Raw genomic sequence first — 27900 nt, forward strand, 5'->3', positions numbered from 1 at the left:
ATGAAAATAGTTTCTATCCTTGGGGGATCGGTACTCACCGGAGGGACGAGGATCGCAGACGTTCGAATACAATTAGCGTTTCTTTGCAAAAACATTGAAGACTTTGCTAAGTAACAAGACACTTACTCAACACATAAATTACCCATTACACTAGGTACCTGATTGGAAAAATCCACTGTACAATGCCAATCGCCATTAGTTGTCGAGGCATTAAGCCAAATAAAAATAACTGCATACACTCGTGATTAGTGACTTCTTCAAGCCCTTTCTACTACAGCCCTTTTATAAATAAGCAATTTATACCGATAAAACTTACAGAGCATATAAACAATACATAAGTAAAGTAGCTTGTGAAGCGGTAAGGATTAATTTCATTTGGGATGGTAATTAGGCGGTTATTTTCACCAGTTTTTTTTTAACCCAAGCTACAAATAAATTTTAAGTTATAATTTTTTTTAAAAAACAAGAATAATGTTTTTTTAAATATTTAAACAAGTTACGATGATCAAAAATGAATAACCATTTTCAATTTCGTTGTAAAACGAAAGTACAGCCGCATCATATTCTAGTCCAAGTTATGATGAGTTTTCCATGAAAAGTGCTTCATTTTTTGATTATTTCACGTTGAAATATTCGATTTGGAATTTGACGAATAAGAACCTACTTTTCATTAGCTACAACTCTGCTTCTACTGGATCTACAGACTGCACACATACACCATTTTTTCAATTTTTTAAAAGCTATATTTTTACTAAGAATATTTTTTCGATAAAATACTTACTTTTTGAGTTATTTGCGAAAAACGTCTAAAAACATGTTATCTTTTGTTGAAAAATGAAGATATTCACTTGCAAATAACTCGAAATGTATTGACTTGATGAAAAAACTCTACCGAACAAAAGTTGCTTAGAATTAGTCAGCTTATGAACTTCCGGACGTATTTTGACAGTATTCACCCTCCGAGAAGGGGTGGACTCAACCGTAGAGCAAAAACACATATTGGCACAATATCACTTTTTCTTTGACATGTTAGGCTATGCTTATACCAAATGTCATGCCAATCCAAGCTCTTGTTTCAAATCCAAAGGTTCTTTAAAATCCGGAGGTTTTGCAATATTTTACTATGAGTGAATGGACTATAAGGCCCATCGGTGGTGGGTAGAAATTGAAAAAAAAAACGTACCATACCAAAATAATTACCAGCTTCTAAGCAAAATTTGCTTGCAAAATTTATTACCAAATTGAGGGAATGATTAGAACATGGAATATAAAAATGCCTTTGAAGATAACTGCTTAATTTGTCTTAAAGTCGGTTGTATTTTCCTGATATTTGACAGAAGACAAAGCAAAAAACTGTGTTTGATTGGAAATCATAAATTAACCATTCCCTTATTTTTCTCCCAGTTAGTCCTATTTGATTTTTTTAACATTTTAATTTTTTTTTTTAATTACTGCTTAAATAATTCAATATTAATTAATGCATTTGTGTGGGATGCAGGCCCCATCAAGTACCCGAGCCCTAGGCGGCCGCCTAGTCCGCCTAATGGTTAATCCGGCACTGGTATAACCTGATCCTGAATGGTTTGTAATGAACCATTTGTTTCAGGGAACATCTTTCCCGATGTCAATCAATAGTTCGACTCTGTATTGTCGACACAGTCTTGGCAGACCTCATTGGGATGTCACCCTTGCAGATTTACCAATCCAGGTGCACATTTTTCGTCCATAGTAAGGTGGTTTATGCGCATTTCTGGTTCCCCCAGTTTTATCGGTGTTGTGTCATCTACTGCGCAAATAGCTAGATGTAGAGTAAATAAATAAAATTATGTATCATGTATCTGAAAATAAGTTCCTTAATTAGCAATTTGTTTATCTAATTGCTCACCTATATCCATGTCCTAGTTCTTCTATATCGTTCTTTCTTGTGCACTCCGAGGATGGTGTTTTTGTGCCTTTGTGAGATGTGTTCGTACTTGAGTGATTATTATAAGATGATATTATATTATGAGATCACAATAATGTTAAACACTAAATTTTATTGAGTTTTATATTTTAAGATTTTTTCATAATATGTACTTCATAGTTCTTAAATTTACATAAAGTTAAATATTATTTTATTCATTTTAGCTGGGTATTACAATTTATGAAATATGCTTCCAATCACAACTTACAAATCAGAGATGTATACGATACTGTGGACAAGGACTTAGCGGCTCATCTAAGAGAGGAATTAGAAACGTAAGCTAATCATATTTATATATACAGAGGAACCTCGATAAGTTGGATTAATCGGGACCGCGGCCTATCCGGGTTATCCAAAATCCGGGTTAGCCGGACAATATGGTAAAAATTAATAAAATAGATATAAATAATACACAAATACACATTATACTTGATTGCAAAAACATTAAATACATATGCACAGTAGTACATCTAAATTACATACAGTATAGAGTTATTGTTTATTTATTGGTAAAAAACTCAAACACTGGTCAAAGTGAAAAAATGTTTGTTTTGTCTGAAGAAAATCGGTCCGGGTTAACCGGACTTACGGGTTATCGGAGGCCGACTTATCGGGATCGGGAACGTCGGACAGATATAGCATCGAATGACACATTTTTTAATTTCTTATTCATGTTTGCTTTTTATTAAACGCTTTTATTTAGTTCAATATGCGTCAAATAGTTTGCGTCAAATTTTTAGACGTTAATTTGACTGCCTTTTCTTTAATGCAAATGAATGAAAATTTGCAGACATATGCATTCGCGGGAACAATACACGAATAGTCAATAAAAAAAATGTTTTCATGTTTATTAATTGTTTAAATAAAAAAACGATTTTAATGGAAAACGCTTAAATTCTCTTGTTTTTTACAATGTAAAAACTTGAAACTTTTACGGATTGTGTAGCTAATGATATAACCAATACATATTTCACTTTTTACGTTAATTGTTTACGTTATGCTTCATTAATAATAAACAATAAAGTTTCAAATTTTTTGCCGATTCCGACTATACTTTTCATGTTAGTAGGTACATCATATGTTTTAGACATATTTTAATAAACATGACGATATATTTTAATGTTTAAAACGTGTAAGACTAAAAAGTAAAAGATAAAAAAATATGAAAAAAAAATTTTAAGAAACGCTTTTCTTTAGTTACGAGTGACTAAAATTAAAAATATTATAAAAAAATTAACTAAAACGCAAAAAATAAAAAAAAATTGAAAAAATCTAACACATTCGTTAAAGAAAAGCGTGGGGCGAAAAACGTCTATTCGATGAACACGCGCCACGCTTTTCTTTGACGGACTTGTTAGATTTTTTCAATTTTTTTTTATTTTTTGCTTTTTGGTTGATTTTTTTATAATATTTTTAATTTTAGTCACTCGTAACTAAAGAAAAGCGTTTCTTAAAAAATTTTTTTTCATATTTTTTTTTTGTAAATACACTTTTCGTTATCGATTCCTTGTATTTACTTTCAGCGATATTTAAAATATCAATTTTGGACATAAATCCCGAAACAAGTCGATTTCTATTTTTAAATTATATTTTGTGGCATATATATCATACAAGTGACGTCATTTATCTGGGCGCGATGACGTAATCTATGATTTTTTAAATGAGAATAGGGGTCGTGTGCTAGCTCATTCGAAAAGATATTAAATTCTCAATTCATAAATACAGGGTGTTTCATTGGGAAACGGAAATACTTTAATGGTGAATAGAGGTCACCGAGCCGGTTCTAGATATAGTACATTTTTTTCCCTTCCGACTTTTATAACCGAGTTACAGGGTGTTTTATCGATTTTGCCCATTTCTTTCCTAAGCCATAACTTTAGAACGGCCCTGTATATTTTTTTGATACTTGGTACACATATGTCTCATTCAAAACCCAAACGACCGACATACTAACCATAAGAAAAATCCAGGTCCGGATTAACAAAAAATTATAAAGTAATTGTGACCTTAAAACAACACCTTGTATATTGAAATTTTGAAAATCTGTTTGCATATTTGAAAAGAGCACAAAAAAGTAAGTTTAATAGTTCGCTTAAATTTTTCGGCCAGGCAATTTTATGACTTTCATTTTGAAATTATATTGAATTTTTAAGAACTTTGACATTAAAAAGCAGATATTATTAACTTTTAGTTATAAATTATTAAAGTTAATGAATAAATACTCATTTTAAAAATAATCAATACTTATTTACCACATTGAAACGACCCAATTACTAATGACAAGAAAAATCCAGGTCCGGATTAAGAAAAAAATGTAAAGTAATTGTGACCTTGAAACAACACCCTGTATATTGAAATTTTGAAAATTTGTTTGTGTATTATAAAAGAGCATAAAAAACTGCGTTAAGAAGTGCATGTCAAATTTTTGCGCAGATAATTTAATTACGGCAATTTTGAAATCATATTGATTAATTCTGTCAAGGTCACAAGAAGCTACCAGAAAAATGAAGAACAGTCCCAATGTAATTAGAAAATCGATTCGAAATATTTTAAAACGAGCAAGGAAATGCATCGAACAAAATGGCGGACATTTTGAGCAACTGTTATAGTTCAAATATTTTTAATTTATGTTAAATTGTTGAATAGTAACGAATTTTTGTTTTATTAGATATAGCAGTTTCTTTAATTATTTACTAAATCATTAAAATATCCCAATTCTCGCAATTCTAATTTTTAATGATGTGCATATAGCTACAAATCCAGAGAATCTATGAAGCCAGCGTAGTAAATAAGTATTAAGTATTTTTAAAATAAGTATTGATTCATTAACATTAAATTATTATTAAAAGTTAACAATACCTGGTTTTTAATCTCAGAGTTCTTTAAAATTTCAATATAATTTCAAAATTGATGTAATTAATCAACGGCGAAAAAATTAAAATAAGCCCTTAATCACAGTTTTTCATCCTCTTTTAAAATGCGTAGACAAATTTTTAAAATTTCAATATACAGGGTGTTGGTTCAAGGTCACAATTACTTTGTATTTTTTTCTTAATCCGGACCTGGATTTTTCTTGTCATTAGTAATTGGTTCGTTCCAATGTGGTAAATAAGTATTGATTATTTTTAAAATGGGTATTTATTCATTAACTTTAATAATTTATAACTAAAAGTTAATAATACCTGCTTTTTAATGTCAAAGTTCTTAAAAAATTCAATATAATTTCAAAATTAAAGTCATAAAATTGTTTGGCCGAAAAATTTAAGCGGACCATTAAACTTACTATTTTGTGCTCTTTTCAAATATGCAAACAGATTTTCAAAATTTCAATATACAGGGTGTTGTTTTAAGGTCACAATTACTTTATAATTTTTTGTTAATCCGGACCTGGATTTTTCTTATGGTTATTATGTCGGTCGTTTGGGTTTTGAATGAGACATGTGTGTACCAAATATCAAAAAAATATACAGGGTGGTTCTAAAGTTATGGCTTAGGAAAGAAATGGGCAAAATCGATAAAACACCCTGTAACTCGGTTATAAAACTCGGAAGGGCAAAAAATGTACTATATCTAGAACCGGCTCGGTGACCTCTATTCACCATTAAAGTGTTTCCGTTTCCCAATGAAACACCCTGTATAAACGTTAACATAATTCAAAAAATGAATAACCATTTTCAATTTCGGTGCAACACGAAACTACAGCCGCATCTTCATTCCAGTTCAATCAGAGAGTGCAGCAAGCATCTCTACCGGTTTCTAAACTTTTAGTCTCTCATCAGGAGGCACATATGCTGCTCTCTCTGACCCAACTAGGACAAACCCCGGCGTGCAGTCACGGATTGTAACGAACGAAATGGTAGAGATGCCCTAGCGGTAACTGCTAGCAAAAAACTAAGTTTTCAATCTAATAGCACATAAAACAACATCAAAAAATGTTATTCTACATCCTACCAGACTGAAAACAATGGGAACCGTCTCTGGTAACACCTCCGAGGCTTCTACAATTTGCAAGCCAGTTGGGTCAGAGAGAGCAGCACATGTGCCTCGTGATGAGAGACTAATAAGTTTCGAAACCGGTAGAGGTGCTTGCTGCACTCTTTGATTGAACTGGAATGATGGATGATGCGGCTGTAGTTTCGTGTTGCAACGAAATTGAAAATGGTTATTTATTTTTGATTTACATGTTTACTCTGATTGGAGTACGAAGGGAATCATTCTCGTTGGAACTTTACCGCGCTGAGCAGATGGGACGTGAATTATAAATTGTAAAATTCCCTCATCTTCCTTAGTCTCAGCATCCATTATGGCTTGCAAATTGTAAAAGCCTTGAAGGTGTTACCAGAGACGGTTCCCATTGTTTTCAATCTGGTAGGATGTAGAATAACATTTTTGGATAGTGTTTTATGTGCTATTAGATTATAAACTTAGTTTTTTGCTAGCAGTTTGCCGCTAGGGCATCCCTGCCATTTTGTTCGTTGCAATCCGTGACTGCACTCCGGGGTTTGTCCTAGTTGGGTCAGAGAGAGCAGCATATGTGCCTCCTGATGAGAGACTAATAAGTTTCGAAACCGGTAGAGGTGCTTGCTGCACTCTCTGATTGAACTGGAATGATGATGCGGCTGTAGTTTCGTGTTGCAACCAAATTGAAAATGGTTATTCACTTTTGATTTACATGTTTATTCTGATTGGAGTACGAAGGGAACCATTCTCATTGGAACTTTACCGCGCTGAGCAGATGGGATGTGAATTATAAATTGTAAAATACCTCATCTTCCTTAGTCTCAGCATCCGTTATGCAAAGAGACCGAAATCATTAGATCGAAAGCAGTAGACCGAACTCATTAGACGAAAAGCACTTTACCGAAACCTCACTAGACCGAAGAGTAGGAGACCTAAAAGTAGGAGACCGAAAAGCAGGAGACCGAAAAGCATTAGGTAGATAATACAGGGTGCTTAAAAAGGATTCTACTCTGAGTAAGGGTAACATCAACCTCCATTCACCCTTTATCCATAATGGTTTTTGTCATAATCATGAAATTCAAAATTTATTATTAATTTCTTTTTACTTGTCGCAGTAAAAGAGATAAGACAAATGTAATTACAACTAAATGTCATTTGGATGCTTATTAGAAATAGGTAAAATGGTGTTAACGTCACTCTACCCTTAATTTATTTTACCAGTAAAATTTGTTTAACGGAAGAAAATTATATCATATCAGACTGTACAGTACAGTACTGAGCCGGGAGCACGCCAAATATAATTCTATGTTAGTGACGTCACGTTGCCTAGCAACCGTCGATTCTCCCATTAGGAAATTAAATTTTGTGACGTCAGCAAAATAGAATTCTATTTGGCGTGCTCCCACACCTGTACTGTACACAGCCTATAAAAGAATACAAAAAAACACAATAAACAAATATACAGATATACAAAATCTTAGCATAATTTACTGCAATCTTTTTTAATTTATGTACCATTTCGGTCTAATGCTGTTCGGTCTAGTGAGGTTTCGGTAAAGTACTTTTCGGTCTAATGAGTTCGGTCTACTGCTTTTAGTCTAATGATTTCGGTCTAATTTTCGTGTACCGTTTTGATCATGTAAAGTGACCTAACCGGCTTGAAAGAAACGTTACGCACGGCCAATTTCTTGCGCACTGATTTAACGACTAAGAAATAACAAATAAAAAGTACACTTATACTCATATTATAACATAAATGGCAAATTGTATTATGGAAAAACGTGAAAAGTTATAAAAAACAATAAAAATCCTAAATTTGTAAGATATCACTTCACACCATAGCTATGTTCTTTGTTGGAAAACTCAATGGATAGACTCAATGCACCCTTTACATCCTTTGTAGTAAGTTTGAATCCTTTTCAAATTCCTTGCTACTTTCCAACCTTGACTTTGTTTTGCTATCTCGTAACACGACTGACACTGTTTTCGTTTCTTTACCTCTTTTTCGGATATTTCATGCCGTGAACGACGATTTCTGCTTGGGGTGGCGATTTCAACGGTTGGTGAAGGAGGCCTCGAGTTGCATAATACATAAGCCAGATTTTCTAAATTCGTTTTGAAACATTGGTTACCTGCTCCAGTATTCTGGTAGTTTTGGTAGACGAACTATGCCCATATATATATAAATAATCAATCCATGAAAACCATTTATCTCGAAAACTAGGTTGCGGCGCCAGCTCGGTCAATATTGACCGAGGTCACTATGACATTTCCACGAATTTTTTAATATGGGTGACGTAAATTTTAAATTTTCTTTCATAAGACTTCGTTATCCCTGGATATCTACCTCTGCGTAACTTGGTCCAAAGAATGAAACTTTTTTCCTATTTGGAATATACCTACCGTCCGGCCTAAATGTAAAAAACCATACAAAACACTATGGCAGTGAACGAGTTAAATGATATAAAAATGTATAAACGTTTTCAATTTCTTTGCAACACGAAAATGCAGCAGCTGCATAATACTCTGGTTAAATCGGAGAGTGCAGGAAGAATCTATACCGGTTTCGGAGGTCTTTTCCCCATCATCAGTAATCCCATATCCTCTTCTCTCCAATTTCTCCAGGCATCACACTTTGGGCCTTTCCGAATTGCAAAGAAAGAAATGTCACGGATGAACTAGATCCATCTACCGAAAAACAAAGTAAGTTATCGATCGAAGTAACACAGAAAACAACAATAAATTTCGTTTCCATACCACCAGATTGACAACAGGTGGAATAATTTCTTTGGTTACACCTCTTGAGATTTAACCAGAGTATTATGCTGCTGCTGCATTTTCGTGTTGCCAAAAAATTGAAAATGTTTATACATTTTTAATTCATTTACTCTTTTGTAGGAGTATTAAGGAATCTTACTTGTTGGAACTTTTACCACGATGAGAAGATGAGTTGTGAATTATTTTAAATTCTCTCATCTTAATTTCCTCGGCATCCTGTTTGATTTATAAATTTTGAAAATCTCATGTGTAACCAAAGAAAGTATTCCACCTGTTGTTAATCTGGTGGTATCGGAACGATATTTATTGTCGTTTTCTGTGTTACTTCGATCGATAACTTACTTTGTTTTTCGGTAGATGGATCTAGTTCATCCGTGACATTTCTTTCTTTGCAATTCGGAAAGGCCCAAAGTGTGATGCCTGGAGAAATCGGAGAGAAGAGGATATGGGACATCTGGTGAGGAGGAACAAACCTCCAAACCGGTATAAACTCTTCCTGTACTCTCCGATTTAACCAGAGTATTATGCAGCTGCTGCATTTTCGTGTTGCAAAGAAATTGAAAATGTTTATATTTTAATTCATTTACTCTTTTTTATGAGTATTAAGGAATCTTTCTTGTTGGAGCCTTTACCACGCTGGGCAGATGAGTTGTGAATTATTTAAAATTCCCTCATCTTAATTTCGTCGGCATCCTGTTTGATTTATAAATTTTGAAAATCTCAGGAGGTGTAACCAAAGAAAGTATTCCACCTGTTGTCAATTTGGTGGTATGGGAACGATATTTATTATTGTCGTTTTCTGTGCTACGTCGATTGATAACTTACTTTGTAAATGATATAAGTTTAGTTAAGTTTAAGAGAATAGGCACAAAATTTCGGGCAAAATCTTTTTAAAGGCATTCATTCTTTTCGAATCCTGAGAAAACTGATACGTATTTTTGAAAAATTTAAAAGCAAAATGAAAAATTATATTATTTCCGACGGCAAAAAGTCCCTGAAAACTTCTATAATGTTTATTTTAATAAGTCAGAGGGGTGAAAAAGAAGAGAAAATTGAGTGTGATTTTTAATTTCAAATATCTCATTAAAAAAAAATTTACTTTTCATTTTGCGTTTCAATTTTTTAAAAATATTTATTATTTTTCTGAGGATTCCAAAAAAATGAATGCATTTAAAAAGCATCGGTCCGAAATTTTGCGCCTACGCTCTTAAGGTAGCTTTGAATATAAAAAAACAGTTGGAAATAAATATACTTTCAGCTGCTCAAATTTTATTTAAGATAATGTTAGTAAAATATTTTAGGAATTGGAATCACCAGTTAAAAATAGGACGAATCAAGAACAGAACCCCTTGCTTTTCAAAAGCACTATTTTCTACGTTTGGAAAGTCATTTTTAATGTATGGAATGCTTTTGTTTACACAAAGTGTCATCATAAGGTATATCTGTTCCAGTATAAACATATCATAATATATATAGAATTTTTGTTACTAAATTCGTTGCACATCATTGATCAGTCGTTTAATTTTGTACTAGCCAAAGTTTATGGCATTTTTTATTCGTTAAATTAGAAAAGGGGGGAAAAGTGCAAAAAAGTACATAGCTACATCACAAGCAGCTAGCTGTAGTCCAAGTAATGAAGCTTAAAATAGGACAAAACCTCGCAATTTTTACAGAATGCATCGATTTACTTGAAAATTTGAGAATAAGTAGCGGATAGTTCAACGATCAACATCTATATGATGCCGAAAGGCTCTTTTACCATGGGTGTGGTTGCCACCCCATCTCGGGGTGGAAATTTTTTATTATATTTTGACCGCAAAAGTTGGCAAAATTCAACATTCATTCTAAGCAAAAAACGTTCTATACATTTTTTTGATAAAATTAAGAGTTTTCGATTTATTCGCTGTCGAAAGTGTTAGTTTTATATCGAAAAAATCGATGATTTTAATCAGTTTTCTGATAATAACTCAAAAAGTTTTCGTTTTATCAAAACAACTTTACCTAACAAAAATATCCTTTTTGAAAAAATAAACAAAACCGTTCTTTTAATTTTGTTTAAGGCCAATAGTAGTCGAGCTATACTTAATTATATGTTAGCTCTTCTTCGCCAAATGTTAAATATTGTAGTTTCAAAGTAAAAGGAAGGAAAACTATGAATTTTTCGAGGATAACTTATTCAAACTAATTTAAAGTACTTAAAAATATCTTCTCCAGAAATAAAAAAAAAAGTCTCTAGCTAAAAATTAAGTAAATAATAGTGAAAAGAATGTCAGTCCCTATTTTTTTTCAGCCAAGAAATTGTCGGAAACAACCCCTAATCACCACCCTGATTAAAATTAGTCATTGACCTTATTTTGTCTTCTTTATTTATGTATTATTAATAGTTTATAGAAGTTTGACCGGCTTAAAATAATTAGTTTTTAAAAAAATGGAGTTAAAATCGATTAACGAATTTTTGTAGTTTGGTAAAAATTGCATTTTTCTTCAGAATAGAAAGATTAGCGTCAGGGATACAAATCAATATTTAAACATTAAATTGTAGCTTAAGTAATTCCCAAGAACTTGGTTTGCAAAAATATTTTTTAGGGCAAACATTGAGTGAGCTATTGACAATTAAAACTTGTAATAACATGCAAAACCACCTTTACCAACCCTTTTAAAGTCGCCTTTTTTTGTGACTGAGGGTTTTAAAAGAATTTAATATTAATAGCGTTATATATCTTGTAAAAACCTACAAAATTCTTTTTTACAAAACTTTCTAAGATAAAAAATAAAAAAGTTACGGCTAAAAGTCAATATATTTTTTAGAAAAAAAAAGGGAAATCCACTTGGAAGCATAATAATGTAAGTTAGCGGTGTTTTTAGTTATTGTCCTTATTAATTCATCTTTATTTATGTATTGTTAACAGATTCTAGAAGTTTGACTGGCTTAGAATGATTAGTTTTAAAAAAAACTGGAGTTAAAAGCGAATAACGAATTTTTGTAGTTTGGAAAAAAATGCCATTTTCTTCAGAATAGAAACATTGGCATCAGAGATACGAAAAAATGTTTCAATATGAAATTGTAGGTTATTTAATTCCCAAGAACCTGGTTTGAAAAACATTTTTTTACAGCAAAAATTGAGTAAATCGAAGTGAGTATATCGACAAACATTGATTTTTTCGATATAAAACTAACACTTTCGGTAGCGTTAAATCGAAAACTATTAGTTTTATCGAAAAAATTATATAGAATATTTTTTACTTAGAATGAACGTTTTTATCAACTTTTGCGGTCAAAATATATTAAAAAATTTCCACACCCGCGATGGGGTGGCAAACACCCCCATGGTAAAAGCGCCTTCTAAAAATTTCGATGTGAAAAGCTTTGGTTCCTGGACTACTAGTCTAGGCGCCAAATAGAGGTCACCGTGTCATTTTCAATTCTGATGGACAAACTCAACGGTTTCTTATGGATTTTTGGCTGCTGATTACGAATTTCGAGGGGGGATTTCGATCCGAGTGGTCAAAAAATTGTTTTAAACAATTAAATTGTTTATAAATTGTTTATAAGGCTCTGGCTCATAAACTAAAAAAAACACAAAAAAATGTTTTAAATAAAATTTGTTCCTTAATAAAAAACGAAGAAACAACCGTTTACTAAACTTAAATCCGACAATGAGAACTCAAGATATTGTAAAATTAGTGCACAATGCAAATTGCAAATTGCAAAATAAGTATTTTTTGAAGCTTTATCGATCGTAACTCGGCTTCTACGCATGTAAATGAGCCTTATAAGATGTCCTTTTAAAGCTTAATTAAGAGGCTTCCAAATAAAGTTTGTTAAATTATTTGATCTTCATTTGTTTTAAAGTTATACCCGTTTGAAGTTATAATCTTCTTAAAAATATTGTACATTCATTTGTTTATAAGGGTTTCAAGCAAATTTGAGCCATAAACATTTATACTTTAATTAACAATAATGATAGAAAAACTTAAAAGGAACAATTTGAGCTTATGAAACTGTTCGTAAGTTTATTTTTGGCTAAGATGTCGATATTTTAATGGCGCGCTATGAGGCGCAAGATTGGCTCACAGCGTAAAGGTTCACGCGCTAAGATCTAGATGCAAATTATAATTTCTATGTATATATAGGTTATCTTCATTTTTCATTTTTGAAAATCCTAATAAAATTTTTTCATATACTTCTTATAATTAAATCATCATACTCTATCTCGTATCACCTTTCATTCTATTTAATTTGTCTTCTATTTTTTGTACTAAATGAGAAAAAAAAAACACATTAAAAACTAATATTTCAGAAATATAACTAAAAAGTGAGTTGATATTATTTATTATTACTATTTTTACAAACATTTTCTTTCATACATCTGCATCGCGATATACAGGGAATCTCAGCTTTTTTACATCTGCATAAATTTTTCGAGCAATTTTTACAGACACATGGTGGTACTAAATCTGATTTTGAAGGCATTAAAATTAAAACTTTTTGGGGCTTTAGAGTTTCATTATCTATAAGATATCCATATACAAGTGGATCAAGTTATTTTGCAGAATCTTCGAGGCACGTTAATTGTGTGTATACCACATAAAATGCTCGTTTTATATGTAAATGGATTGAGTTTGATGTTGGTGGCATATCTTTAACAAGAGAAATGCCTCCTTCAACAAGAGAAAACAAGAGAAAAATATTTACGAATATTTGCTGTTTCAATTATACGTGCACAACCGTTTTCAGTAGAAGAAATTTTGATGTTGATATTTTTTTGACATATAATACATAATTTATTATTAACTAAATTATTCATTATTGCAACGAATCAATATCACATTACACTATTAAGAGACAATGACTTTGTTGTAACAAATAGACAGAATTGACAGAAGTATATTATATTATTGTAGACATTGATAGACATATTAAGAATAGTCAAGGCTTCCTGAGCAAATTAGTGTAACACGAGAGCAGTCGATCGGTATATTTACCATGATATTTATTACTTGACTGTGAGTTGATCTTGAGCCTCAGAGCGTGCTATTATATTATCAATATCTTGGCCAAAAATAAACCTACGAACACTTTCCTAAACTCAAAATACACCTTCTTAGTTTTTCTATTATTAGTTTTAATTAAAGTATAAATGTTTATTGCTCAAATTTACTAAAAACTCTTATACAAAAACTAATGTACAAATTATTTAAGAAAATTATAAATTCAAACGAGTATAACTTTAGAACAAATGAAGATAAAATAATTTGACAAATTCGTTTGGAAGTCTATTAATTAAGCTTTAAAATGAGACCATGAAAAGCTCATTTTACTCCGTAGAAGCCGAGTTACGATCAATAAAGCGTCGAAAAATACTTAATTGACTGTAAGCCGATCTTCCGCCGCATAGCGCGCCATTAAAATATCGACATCTTGGCCAAAAATAAACTTATGAACATTTCATAACCTCAAATTGTTCCTTTTGAGTTTTTCTATCATTATTGTTCATTAAAGTATAAATGTTTATAGCTCAAATTTACTTGAAACCCTTATAAACAAATGAATGTACAATATTTTTAAGAAAATTGTAACTTCAAACGGGTATAACTTTAAAACAAATGAAGATCAAGTAATTTAACGAACTTTGTTTGGAAGCCTGTTGATAAATCTTTAAAACGACACCTTCTAAAGCTCATTTGCATGCGTAGAAGCCGAGTTACGATCGATAAAGCTTCGAATAATACTTATTTTGCAATTTGCAATTTGCATTGTGCACTAATTTTACAATATCTTGAGTTCCAATTGTTAGATTTAAGTTTAGTAAACGGTTATTTCTTCGTTTTTTATTAAGGAACAAATTTTATTTAAAATATTTTTTTTTAGCTCTTTTAGTTTATGAGCCAGTGCCTTATAAACAATTTATAAACAATTAAATTGTTTATAACAATGTTTTGACCACTCGGATCGAAATTCCCCCTCTAAATTCGTAATCAGCAGCCAAAAATCCATAAGAAACCGTTGAGTTTGTCCATCAGAATTGAATATGGCACGGTGACCCCTCTGGCGCCTAGACTATACTGTATTACAACTGGCTCATTATTCATCAGGGAAATTTGTGCCCAATTTGTTTCTAAAAGACAACGAGTACCTAGTCATGTTTTGTCAAAACATTACTATTTTACTAAATTATTTCAAAATTACTATTCTTTTTCTTTTATAAACAAGGAATTCCACAAGATTGGATAAAAGGAATAACAAAACACCACTAGTACTCCAGAAAGTGGAGAAACACATCCACAAAAAGGATTCAAAGATGACAAGAATACCATAAATATGTAAAGAGCTTATCAAAAAAAATAAGTGGGTTAGGGTGGAAAACAAGTAAAATATCACATTAACATTCAAAACAACCAACATCCCGAGATCTATCCTGTCCAGAACCAAACTTAACAACACACAAGTAAGATCCAAAAACTTCTTCTTCATAATACCTAGTGAACCCACGCACGTGGGCGAAACTGCAAGACCACTAAGTGTCAGGGTTAAAAAGCATGAAACATACATCAATAACAGAGATTTCGTGAACTCCCAGATATGCAAAAATGTCTGAGAAAAGGAGCACCGAGTACAATGGAAATATGTATCATTAATTATGAAAGAAACAGACAAGAAAAAACAATTCAAAGAAGCAGCCCTTATCCTACTCAACGAAGAAAAATGTGTAGCAAACTCATCTGCAGAATGCAGCAGGCTTTGGTTAACAATACCAAAAGACGAAGTTAATAAAAATAATAAATATACCAACAAAAGCCGAATGAAAAACATTCCATCTACAACCCAATACATATACAACACACAACATAAACGTAAACAAAAATTAATAAACTTAATTTTCAACGATCACATGATATACGATACTTATCACAAATTAACACAAAATAACACACAAAAATAGTGAGAATTTGATACCACTAGGGAACTAACATAATTTTTAATACATTTTCTCGAGGTCTGCAAAGTAGGCTTCCGTAGCGGTAATATGGCCTCCCCATTAGACCTCCCCATGGGATTTCACCGTAATCTGACCTAATTCATCGCAGTGCTACGGTCGCAGTTTGTCGGTGCCGCTTTCGAGGAAACCAGCGCTTAAGTACTAGCGCTTAAGTACTTATTGAACTACCCATGTAAACATAATACTAAATTATATTAACTTTTAACTTTGACAGTAAAATAATCTTTTGGTTCATGATGTGCAACAGAGTTAGTATCTCTTCCCATAACTTTTTAGACAACGTTTCTCGCTGATTTTAGAATATTTTATCCCATAGTTTTGTCCGAATTTATAATTCATTTTGAAATGAGAACAGATGATGTTATTGGTTGGTATATGGGATCTGCCATTATTATCTTAGCAATTTTAAATACTTTTATATACCATCACACCTATGCTGGATGCTCGTTTATTGGAATGAGAGCTCGAGTGGCGACTTCATCACTACTACAGAAAAAGGTATAATTTTTAAATTAAAATTTTAATTTATTTATTTTTATTCCGTGTATTTATTAAGATATGTGTAAATATGGGTGAACCGATACAGGAATAGACATTGCGCACAAGCAAACTTCAAATTGTGGCAGAGGCGTTCAGTTGATCGACAACTACTTTTTCTCAATTTTTAATCATTTTTAATTTGATCTTGAATTTTCTAATTGTTTTAATTTTTGGTTTAATAATTTTAACAGTATTGAACAATTGGAAAAAAATTGTTTAGTTTAAGTAAATTAAATAGAAATTGTTATAAAATATCACAGAATGACTACTAGTTACAAAATATTCAAATTGAAATAAGTTTATTGTCTATTGCGTTAATTAACAAATAGTAAAGATGGGATGAGAGAGCTAACCTACTAAAGAAAAAGTCAAACAATAAAGGTTGCACGTAATTTTTGCCTTGTTGCCATATTCTAAATTTGAAAAAATATATGGAGAATAATCAGATGTTTGACATATCATTCCTTTTCCAGCGAGCATTTCATTGGCTGGAATTAGTGACGAGTTTATATGACGTCATTATTATGTGACATAATTATGTCACCCATAGGTTTCAGCTACTGGCCTATTTATTAACAGATCCTTTTGTTTGCTGAATTTGTTTGTGAATGCTTTTAAAAGGGGGACCATTTTATCAGGTACACACCTCGATATTTCTTTTTCATTCTAGAAAATGCTTATTTGATATTTATGTAAATAACGTAATAATCCTTCCGTAATAATCTTTCTTAAATCTGGAACATTGTAATCATGTATCAATAGGGGTTTTTGGAATTAGTAGGTGAGTTGTGGATTTAAAACCGTCTGTGTACTTTTGATTAGAAAATTAGATATCGTAGTTTCTAAACTAAAAGATATAAATTCAGTGTTTTTGACTTGTTTAGAAGTAAGTTATTAAAAATAAATAAAGTCAACTAAAACTAAACGTTAGTGCCTAAAAGAACATAGAAAAGTCAGTTTTGTAACAATTACATTTGGTGGGATTGGAAATTGTAACTGACGTCTGTCATAAAATTGGAGGTTAAATATAATGTCAAAATATTATTTTCAAATTGTAATCTGGGAAGACGAAATACAGATACAATTCAATTAAAATATCCAGTTTGACACTTTATACTACAGATAGTTATCTTTGTTTCACACTCTTAAAGACAAAGAGAAACAGTATAGCCGGTAGCTGTTGTTGTAAATAAATATATGTTTTTTATTTGGCAACAGCGCTTTACTGTTAAACTTGACAGTAGCGAAAAACTCATCCCAATATGAGAAAAAATGTGTTGAATTTGTTTGCCGTCAAGTTTGTACCAGTGGGTAATGATGTCATTAAATCTATGACGTGCACGTCTAATTGTTTGAATTGTACCATATATACCTACTGTTACAAGATTTATTTTTATCATCTGAAAAGTTGGACAGCATTTTAGGACATAAATATTTTAAAACTATTCAAATTTGACGGAAATTATCCTGTCAAAGCATATTTTCCAGATTATTTCTATAGTATAATAGTTATTTATTTTAAAAGTGCAAAAATGGCAGGTTTTCGATACATAAAAGTTAGGCGCTAGATCACGAGAGCGCTAAAGTCTGCATTTTGCGCCCTGTATAATATAAAAAAAAAATTTCTATAAATTGCCAGAAACACCAGAGGTTTCAACAATTTTGTCATGAAAACTAAAAATGAATAGAATATCAAGAAATACTCGCGAAAGTAGGGGACGTTGCATAGGTAACTACTAAAATAAAAAAATGGAAGGAACTCGTGGGAGTGCCGACAGAAGTGAAAACTTATTATAATAAATAAATTACGAGCTCAATGCTTTTTCCCCATGCAACAAGAAGTGCTATACCTATATCATAGACGCGATGCGTATGATCTATCCTATTTATGTATACATACACATAATTTATATACGTTCAAAATTTATTTCAGCAAAGTGGTGACGGTCGCAAATTCAATACTTTTTCCCCATCCAAGAAGTGCACAACGTCCCTTAAGGAATTTTCAATTCAAAAATTTATTTTGTCGAAGCGATGATGTTCTCTAATTTAATACTTTTTCCCCATCCAAAAAGGCACAACGTCCTTCTAGAAGTTTGCCCTTCAAATATTTATTCGGTCGAAGCGATAATGGTCGCGATGACAGTCGCTAATTTAATACTTTTTTCCCATCCAAAAAGTGCACAAGGTCCCTCAAGAAGTTTTCACTTCAAAAATTTATTTCTTCGAAGCGATGACGGAATTCAATACTTTTTTCCATCTAAAAAGTGCACAACGTCTCTAAAGAAATTTTCACTTCAAACAAAAATTTATTTCTTCGAAGCGATGACGGTTGCGATGACGGTCGCCAATTTAATACATTTTTCCATCCAAAAATTGCACAACGTTCCTAAAGAAGTTTTCACTTCAATAAATATACGTACAAAATTTATTTCCTCGAATAGATGACGGTCGCGAAATAAATCCTTATTTCCCATCCAAAAATAGGTTTTACATTTATTTTAAATTTAAATACTTCCATACATCTTATGTATACATACACATAATATAGATACGTACAAAATTTATTTCGCCGAAGAGATGGCGGTCGCGATGACGGTCGTGAAATAAATCCTTTTTCCCCATCCTAAAATAGGTTTTACATTTATTTTAAATTTAAATACTTCTATACAATTTATATATACATACAAATAATATATAGCATAAGCGATGACGGTTGCAATGACTGTCGCGATGACGGTCGCGAATTCAATGCTTTTTCCACTCTCCAAAAACCGCACAACGTCCCTAAAGAAGTTTTCACTTCAAAAAATGTGTCAAAGTGTGGTAAAATTTTAGCAAAATCTGGCAAAATGGACAGTGGTAATGGAAAGTACGAATCAAACTCATTGTTAGAAATGTGTTAACTGTACATTAAATAAATGTAATTTTTAATCAATTAATAACAAATAGCATTGTTCAACTGCGATAATAATTTATAAATTTTTGACGTCTACGAGCAGGATAAAAATAGATTTAACTCCATGTTGTAACCACAGGTGGAAATTATAACACTTCATGTCAGTTATAGAAAAAAAATTTATATTGAAGACTAGAATTACAAACTATGGTAGGAGAGTAAAGTATGCTAAATTTGCAGTCACTCGAACGTTATGGGGACTTATTAGGTTGTGATTATTAGGTCCTAAAATAAAAAAAATTAAGTAAAATTTTCCATTTTAGGGGGCGCTTTCCATTTTTTAATTTAATTTTTCATTTCCAACAATCGTTTTTTCCGATTGTAGCGCCATCTATCCATAATTTGAAAAAACTTCTCGAATAAAAGCTGCTTATTTTTACGTAAAGAATCCAAATTTGCAATACAAATTTGGGGGTCCCATTTAAGATTTTAAGTAACCCCTCCAAACCTCCGTGGGGGATCGTGTTTAGTAACATTCGGTAGATTTTTTAAAAACATTTTGAAAGTGTATTTTGCAGCTTTTCGATATAATGTTTATTTTGCGAAATATCGCGGGGTTTTTATTTAAAATTTTAAATTTACCCCCCACTCCTGTCCGTGGGGGTCATGTTTAGTACCATTCGATAGATTTTTGAAAAATATTGAAGACATATTTTTTATTTTTTCGATCTGACGTTCATTTCGCGAAACATTCGCCTTTTTTTGCGAAATTTTAGAGTCACCGATTTCCTTACGCCCCGCTCAAATCGTCAGATTTTGAAATATACACTCTTTTGCATGCACTTAACTTACCTTATCTTAATCTGACAGTTTCGAGTATTTTTAAGGATATATTTTTTCCGGCCTCCTTAACGAACTTCCCTGTGTTAAGAGCCAATATATTATGGTAGAGGAACATCTGCAGGGTACCAGGTTTCTACCCATATGATAATCTGACGCGCTCGAGTAACTGCAAAAATCCCTGCTTGGACTCCCCTAACACTAGTCAAAACCTCTTGTTTAGATTATTTTTATAGTATAAAGAATAAATAATTTATAGTAACCGAACATTTTAAATAAACAATTTACAAGTTTTAAATATAATTACGTGCAACTTATTATCATTAATGACTCATGTAAACAATATTTCAAAAGAAATCAGTCAATGTTTGTAGGAACAATGGCAACACTGTAATTGAAGCCCCGAATGAATTCTTCATCCATTCTCCAATTGAAGCGCAGCTCACGTGTATTCCTATAACGGTCGGAGTGTACCTTTTCTGTTACTTCGATCTTAATGCGTTAGAGCGAATTCGACAAACTATGACGCACTGAAAAAAGGGTTTGGGATAAACTGTAAATATAATTTGAAGACCTAAGTGGAAGAAGGGAGTATGTTACACAGCCTACCTTTTGAGATATGTGCAGTTAAAGTTTTTATTCCTCTACTTTTATCATGAAAATATTGTTTGTGGCTTTTGACTTTATTTATATTGCTATAAGCATCCCTTTACATATAATGTTGATTATTTCATTCATAGGAGATTCTGACCAATAGAAAGCTACAGAAATGTGAATTAAATCGATAATTTTTGATAATCTCCCGTCGTTAGGTATATTACGTCAGATGCCATTCGTTGCTACGAAAAAATACATTCAGTGACATTAATGATAATTAATGTTTTAAAAATTATAAAAGTGATGACTTTCAATCGTCAAATATTTATAAAAACTGTGTGTTTAATGGTACTAATTTGTACTTACATAAATAAAAATTACAATAAAATTTTGGTTTTGAATAGTTTTATTCATGAAATAATCGCAACAAATTGCACTCGACCTCTGAAATTAATATAGAATTTTTGCTCTCTTGACACTTTGACATAATTTCACTCGACTTCGGATTGTGAAATTAAAACTGTCAAAGTGTCACTCGGGAAATTTCAATAATTTCAGAGCTCTTGTGCAATTACTACTGATAATTTGTTTTTATTTTTAGTATTTTTTTCTAAAAATAAATAAAATCGGTACATATCGCCCTCTTCCATTAATTTTAGTTTGTATAACTATCTGTTCCGTGGTGGTTGAGATGCGTGTAATAACCTTATTGTCCACGGAAACAATTAAATGAAATTAAAATAAATGTAAAAACAACAAACTGTCTGTCAATAATATATTTACATATTTCAATCGGTAAAAAGAACGTGAAAATGTCTCGAAAGAGGGTTTGTTATTTTAGCGAGGGTGTGACCGCACGGGGTGCCCGCTGTGACTCTACTGAACTAGAGCACAAACACCAATCTGGCATTATGTGGTCCTACTATATGGCCAGACAGGCGACAATTTATTAGATCTGGTGTTTTAAAAATTGCAAAGGCATTTTACCTGAATAGGGATATATTTCGTTTCTTAAAACTTAACAGGCCCTTCTATGCATATGGTTTGTATATGAAATGTGAATTTTAAATGGGACGTCTTATTTCATTTTGAAAGAGTTATTAAAAATTAAAAATTCTAATTAGCATTTAAAAAGTAGTAATTGAAACTTGTCGCCACTTTATCTGAATTGATGAAGGGGGTATGTAGCATGAAATAATACTTATAATCAGTTTTACAGAAATTTATGTAATTGAACACAAAATAATCTTCTTCTTCATGTGCCGTGCTTAATTATTATCGAGCGTTGGCTATCAAATTGGCTATAGTAATTTTGTTGACGGCAGTTCAGAAAAGGGATACAGAGGATCTGTTAAACCATTCTCACAGGTTTCTAAGCCATGACGGTCTTCTTCGACCTGGCCCTTCTTCCTCCGTCTACCTTGCCTTGTATTATTAAATGAAGTATATTATACAGAGTGAGCTTTATCTATGGAAAGCCTTAATAATCTCGAAAACAGGTTGCACGATTTTTTATGATTTTGGTGAGTAAGGGTTTTCTAATGCGGTCGATATAATACTGGTAATTACATTGTTGTCAGATCTTCCGTTTTTTTGAAAATCTAATGAACTTTCTTATTTCAAATGGATATTTTTTGCGTTTTGAAGTCCTTAAGAACTGCTGAATATTTTTTGTGTTATATTCCCTATACATAAATGCTACAATTTCGGAGTTATTGCTACATTTATTTAAAAACAAATTTTAAACAAATTATAAAAATCAATTTTTTCGGCCTAGTCTAGGCGCCAAATAGAGGTCACCGTGTCCTATTCAATTCTGATGGACAAACTCAACGGTTTCTTATGGATTTTTGGCTGCTGATTACGAATTTCGAGGGTGGAATTCAATCCGAGTGGTCAAAAAATTGTTATAAACAATTTAATTGTTTATAAATTGTTTATAAGGCTCTGGCTCATAAACTAAAAGAGATAAAAAAATAATGTTTTAACTAAAATTTGTTCGATAATGAAAACGAAGAAAAAAACGTTTACTAAACTTAAATCCAACAATTAGAACTCAAGATATTGTAAAATTAGTGCACAATGCAAATTGCAAATTGAAAAATAAGTATTTTTCGAAGCTTTATAGATCGTAACTCGACTTCTACGCATGCAAATGAGCCTTAGAAGGTCTCATTTTAAAGTTTAATGAATATCCTTTCAAACAAAGTTTGTTAAATTACCTTGTCTTCATTTGTTTTAAAGTTCTATCCGTTAGAAGTTAAAATTTTCTTAAAAAAATTGTACATTAATTTGGTTATAAGGGTTTCAAGCAAATTTGAGCTATAAACATTTATACTTTAATTAACAATAGTAATAGAAGAACTCAAAAGGAACATTTTGAGCTTAAGAAAATGTTCATATTTTTATTTTTGGCAAAGATATCGATATTTTAATAACGCGCTCTGAGGCGCGAGATTGGCTCACCGCGTAAAGGTTCACGCGCTAACTTCTCGATGCCAATTATAATTTCTATGTATACATGTTATCTTCATTTTTCATTTTTAAAAACCTTATAAAATTTGATCATATAATTCTTATAATTAAATCATCATATTTTACCTCGTATCACCTTTCACTTTATTTACTTTGTCTTCTATTTCTCGTACTAAATGAGAAAAAAAACATTAAAAACTAATATTTCAGAAATATAACGAAAAAGTAAGTTGATATTATTTATTAATACTATTTATCTACTCTATCTCATATTATGTATGAGTTTTTAGTTTGTGAAAACTGTCATTATAAATAGCAGTGCGCGAAGGATTTAAAGTGTGCATGAAGTATGTAAAGTATTTTAAATGGGATTTACTTTTTCACACTGTTTTTTGGCACACATTCATATAATCAAATATCCTTAACTTTCGCATTGTCATGGTAATGACATGTGAGCAATAAATTACAACAAAAATTTTGACAATTTTGTGGTTTGAAAGAAGTTAGAATTTTTAAATGTCAAAGTTCTAAAAGTTGTAGAATAGAAATGAATTCCAGTGACGAAGAGTTACAGTTTTTTTATTTGTTTATCGTAGATAAAATATTGTATGAAACTGTGCATGAAGTACTTTTTGCGAACTTACGCGATGTATAGCACTCGCTCCGCTGTCGCTCGTGCTCTAAACATCGCGTGCGTTCGCAAAAAGCATACTTCACGAACTGTTTCATAAATAACTATTTACAAACATTATCTTTCATGCACCTGCATCGAGATATACAGAGAATCTCAGCTTTTTTACATCTGCATAAGTTCTTAGAGAAATTTTTACAGTTACATGGTGGTACTAAGTCTGTTTTTGTAGGCAGTAAAACTAAAACTTTCTGGGGTTTTAGAGTCTAATTATCTATACGATATCCATATAAAGTGGATCTAGTTCTTTTGCAACATCATCAAGGCACGTCAATTGTGTGTATGCCCAGTAGCGGTTTCTCCATAAGTGCACATGTGCACGTGAACCCCCAAAATTATTTTCACGCCAACATTCATATAATGTAAAATTTATCATTCTATAAATAACATTTTAATCTAACTATACAGTAATTGAAATTCGAAATAACAGATCCAAAGAGTTTATAAGTATCTAATAGGTAACATTTAATTATTTTTATTCTATTTCAAAGGTGAAACTTCACGGATGCGAGGCCTTAAGACAGAACCCCGCGTTCACCGCTCCTACAGTGGTTCCTATCCCAATGACTTTTCATACGTAAAATACAACTCACCACCCACCCCGCTACCCGCTATTGCCCACAAGTTTAGATAGCCAAAAGATCACAAGTTGGATGTGACCTTATGGGTTTTCAACGTGCACGGCACACGTACGTTTAAATGTTGCTTTCGTGAAATTCGAATTTCGGAACAATGAATGAAAGGATTTGTGGATGCAAATGTTAGCGTGGAATATTTAAAATCAATTAAATTTTTGATTTTTGATTGAAAATAATTTACAAGACGATTTTTCTGAAATAATTTGAATTCTCCAATTATGTACTTGTTACGATGCCAGTGACAACTGCAGGTGCCACTTCGGTATGCGGTCTACCGTCTAATGTGTGGTCTACGGCAATTTAGCTGATTCGGCATGCGGTCTACGTACAAAAACAAATTAGAGAAACTATTACAAACATTACTATTTTATTATTACTAACAGCTTCACTGTTCAATTGGTAATTATACAAAGAGTCTACATTCTACCACATCCAATACTATTTTAATATTAAATATCATGCAACCGCAGTAAATATCGGTTTTTGCCTGAAAGGAGGAAGACCTAACCCTTCGGTCCAAACCCAACTTACGGGTATTAGAGTGAGAGAACCGCAGGGCAGGAGGTATTTGACCGCTGCGCGCAATCACAACCCACCCTTTTTATTATCACTAAACGGTCTTTTCAGCGTTTTAAATTAACACTCAAGGCCCATTTCGTTGATTCAAGTTTATATAGGCAACCCAAATTACATGCCGCTAATCCTCGGTTCGGGATTTAGACAGAATAACACGTGAAGTGTGAAGTAAAGCACAAGTATGACAAGTAAAGTAAAGTATAAATATAAATAATAAATAAAAAGTTTGTAATAGTTTCTCTAATTTGTTTTTGTACGTAGACCGCATGCCGAATCAGCTAAACTGCCGTAGGTCGCATATCAGACGGTAGACCGCATACCAAACTAGAAACTCTGCCGTAGACCGCATACCGAAGTAGCACCCAACTGCAGAAACAGAGCGATGTCTCTCTGCATTGAAACGTATCAAAACTTTCCTTAGAATAGCTATGGCCAGGATCGATTAAGTGCACTCGCAATGTTTTCAATTAAAAAAAAAATTATTCAAGAAATTCCAAATTTTACTGAATTTGTTTGTGAATAATTTATCTAAAAAATAACAGGCGACTGACTTTCGTTACAAAACTTGCTTGTAACATTTAAACATTAAATTATAATTTTAAGTCAATAAAATACATTATTTATTGTAATTTTAAATAAGGTCCTTTGATTTTTACAATTTGAAGACACTCAAAAAATTTTACCTACGGAAATAGGGTCTTAAGGTATTTTTATATGTTAACATTATGTGTGCACCCCCAATATTTTACACCAGGCGCCGCCACTGTGTATGCCGCCACAATATAAATGCTCGTTTTATATACAATGATGATGCTGTAAAAGAACTCGATCAATTTTGATTTGGATATCACATATTGGCTCATTGTCATGCGTAGAAGCCGAGTTACGATTGATAAAGCGTCGAAAAATACTTACATACTTGTCTGTGAGCCGATTTTGCGCCTCATAGCGCGCCATTAAAATATCGATATCTTGACCAAAAATAAACTTACAAACATTTTAAAAAGCTCCAAATGTTCCATTTGAGTTCTTCTATCATTATTGTTAATTAAAGTGTAAATGTTTACAGCTCAAATTTACTTGAAACTTTTATAAACAAATTAATGTACAATATTTTTTAAGAAAATTATAACTTCAAACGGGTGTGACTTTAAAACAAATGAAAATAAAGTAATTTAAGAAACTTTGTTTGGAAGCCTATTAATAAAGCTTTACAATAAGACCTTCCATGGCTCATTTTCATGCGTAGAAGCTGAGTTACGATCGATAAAGCTTCGAAAAATACTTATTTTGCAATTTGAAATTTGCATTGTGCACTAATTTTACCGTTACACTAATTTTACTTGAATTCTAACCGTTGGATTTAATTGAAGTTTAGTAAACGTTTTTTTCTTCGTTTTCCATTAAAGAACAAATTTTATTTGAACCATTCTTTTTCATGTCTTTTAATTGATGAGCCAGAGCCTTATAAACAATTTATAAACAATTAAATTATTTATAACAATTTTTTGACCACTCGGATCGAAATCCACCCTCGAAATTCGTAATCAGCAGCCAAAAATCCATAACAAACCGTTGAGTTTGTCCATCAGAATTGAAAAGGACACGGTGACCCCTCTGGCGCCTAGACTAGCCCGGGTAGACATTATTTTAGGTTCTTTTGATCATTGAAAACAAAAAAGGACTGTTGTATTTTTCTCTAAAGTTAATTGTTTTCGAGTTATAAACATTTTTTTTCTGAAAAATGGCTTTGGCAGAGCCAATTAGCCAGTTATAAACAATTTAAACTTAAAAAAATTTAAAAATGTTTCAAACCTCCTTCTTCCATCCAAGAATCATATTTTGCATGTTAGTACATACCACCTTCATCCACTAGAATATCTCTTATTAAGCTTTTTAGAGGTACAGTATAAATAAGTGTCATATGATAGTGAAGTCACATACCACCTTCATTCAAAATTTTAGAAAATGTGACATACCCCCTTCTTCCACTTAGGTCTTCATTTAATACCCAGAAACGTTCAAATACATACTGCACAAAACGTTCGTCTAATGGGGGATTACAACAGGAAGCTACTCTGATTTGTAATAAATCGCGTTCATTTAAATTCCTCACATTGAAAACCTATAATTTTTATAAGAATATTAATTTTTATAAGAATTTTAATGGAATTTAAAATATGTAGTATACATATTTTGATTTGATTTTCAGGTATTACGACTAAGCCAGACTTCCTTAAAACGAATAACTCTATGTAGACTAAATAAACTACTAACCGAAGATGTCAAAAATATAGAAGCAGCTGCTCCGTATCTCCATTATTTATACATAACACCAGTACAATTCATCAGTTCAGCTTATATTTTGTACACTTTTACTGGAGTAGCATCCTGTGTGGGTTTAGTTTTCATGTTACTTGTATCCATACCACAAGGTATGTATATCTGTTATAGTCAAAGCCCGAATTTCAGGCACTCCTATTCGGCCTTTGACTAGTCAAACCTAGGAGAGGCTAAGTTGGTCAGGCAAAGGTCGAAATTTAATTTTATGAAATCGGGGTTTGACTAGTCAAACTCCGATCAACTGTTAAAATGTCGTAATTTGTTAGATTAGGTCTAATAAAACGTCATTTTTAATTTAAATGTTTATTATTTTTATATTGTCGTAATTAAAATAAAACAATTAGTGTTTATTTTCACATGTTGAGGCACTATGGCAGTTAGAGTTTCAAAATAAGTTAGACCTTTTACACTTACATAATTTTGAAGAACATTTCTTATTGCCGTAGCATTTTATAAAGCCTTGTCCTCTAAATTAAGGATCTTTTGTACTAATTTCTCTTAGAGACAGTTTAACGACTGGAACATCTTCGAAATTAAGAGGAAACAGTAGCGATCAACAGGTAGCAGAAACGCGTTCCAAGATTGCGGCTGTAATTTTG

The 27900-nt window shown here is 31.9% G+C and overlaps 1 protein-coding gene across 1 annotated transcript in view; it reads left to right on the forward strand.

The window, feature by feature from the left end:
* Window positions 1–27900, forward strand: part of LOC114334875 (ATP-binding cassette subfamily C member 4-like) — a 202312-nt gene that overhangs the window by 11633 nt on the left and 162779 nt on the right. Inside the window, exons 2-5 of the mRNA XM_050647075.1 lie at window positions 2128–2238; window positions 10003–10137; window positions 16002–16200; window positions 27171–27393. Coding sequence (XP_050503032.1) covers window positions 2128–2238; window positions 10003–10137; window positions 16002–16200; window positions 27171–27393 — 668 coding nt within the window. The remainder of the gene's footprint in view (window positions 1–2127; window positions 2239–10002; window positions 10138–16001; window positions 16201–27170; window positions 27394–27900) is intronic.

The sequence above is a fragment of the Diabrotica virgifera genome, chromosome 3, assembly GCF_917563875.1.
Source record: "Diabrotica virgifera virgifera chromosome 3, PGI_DIABVI_V3a".
Lineage (NCBI taxonomy): Eukaryota > Metazoa > Arthropoda > Insecta > Coleoptera > Chrysomelidae > Diabrotica > Diabrotica virgifera.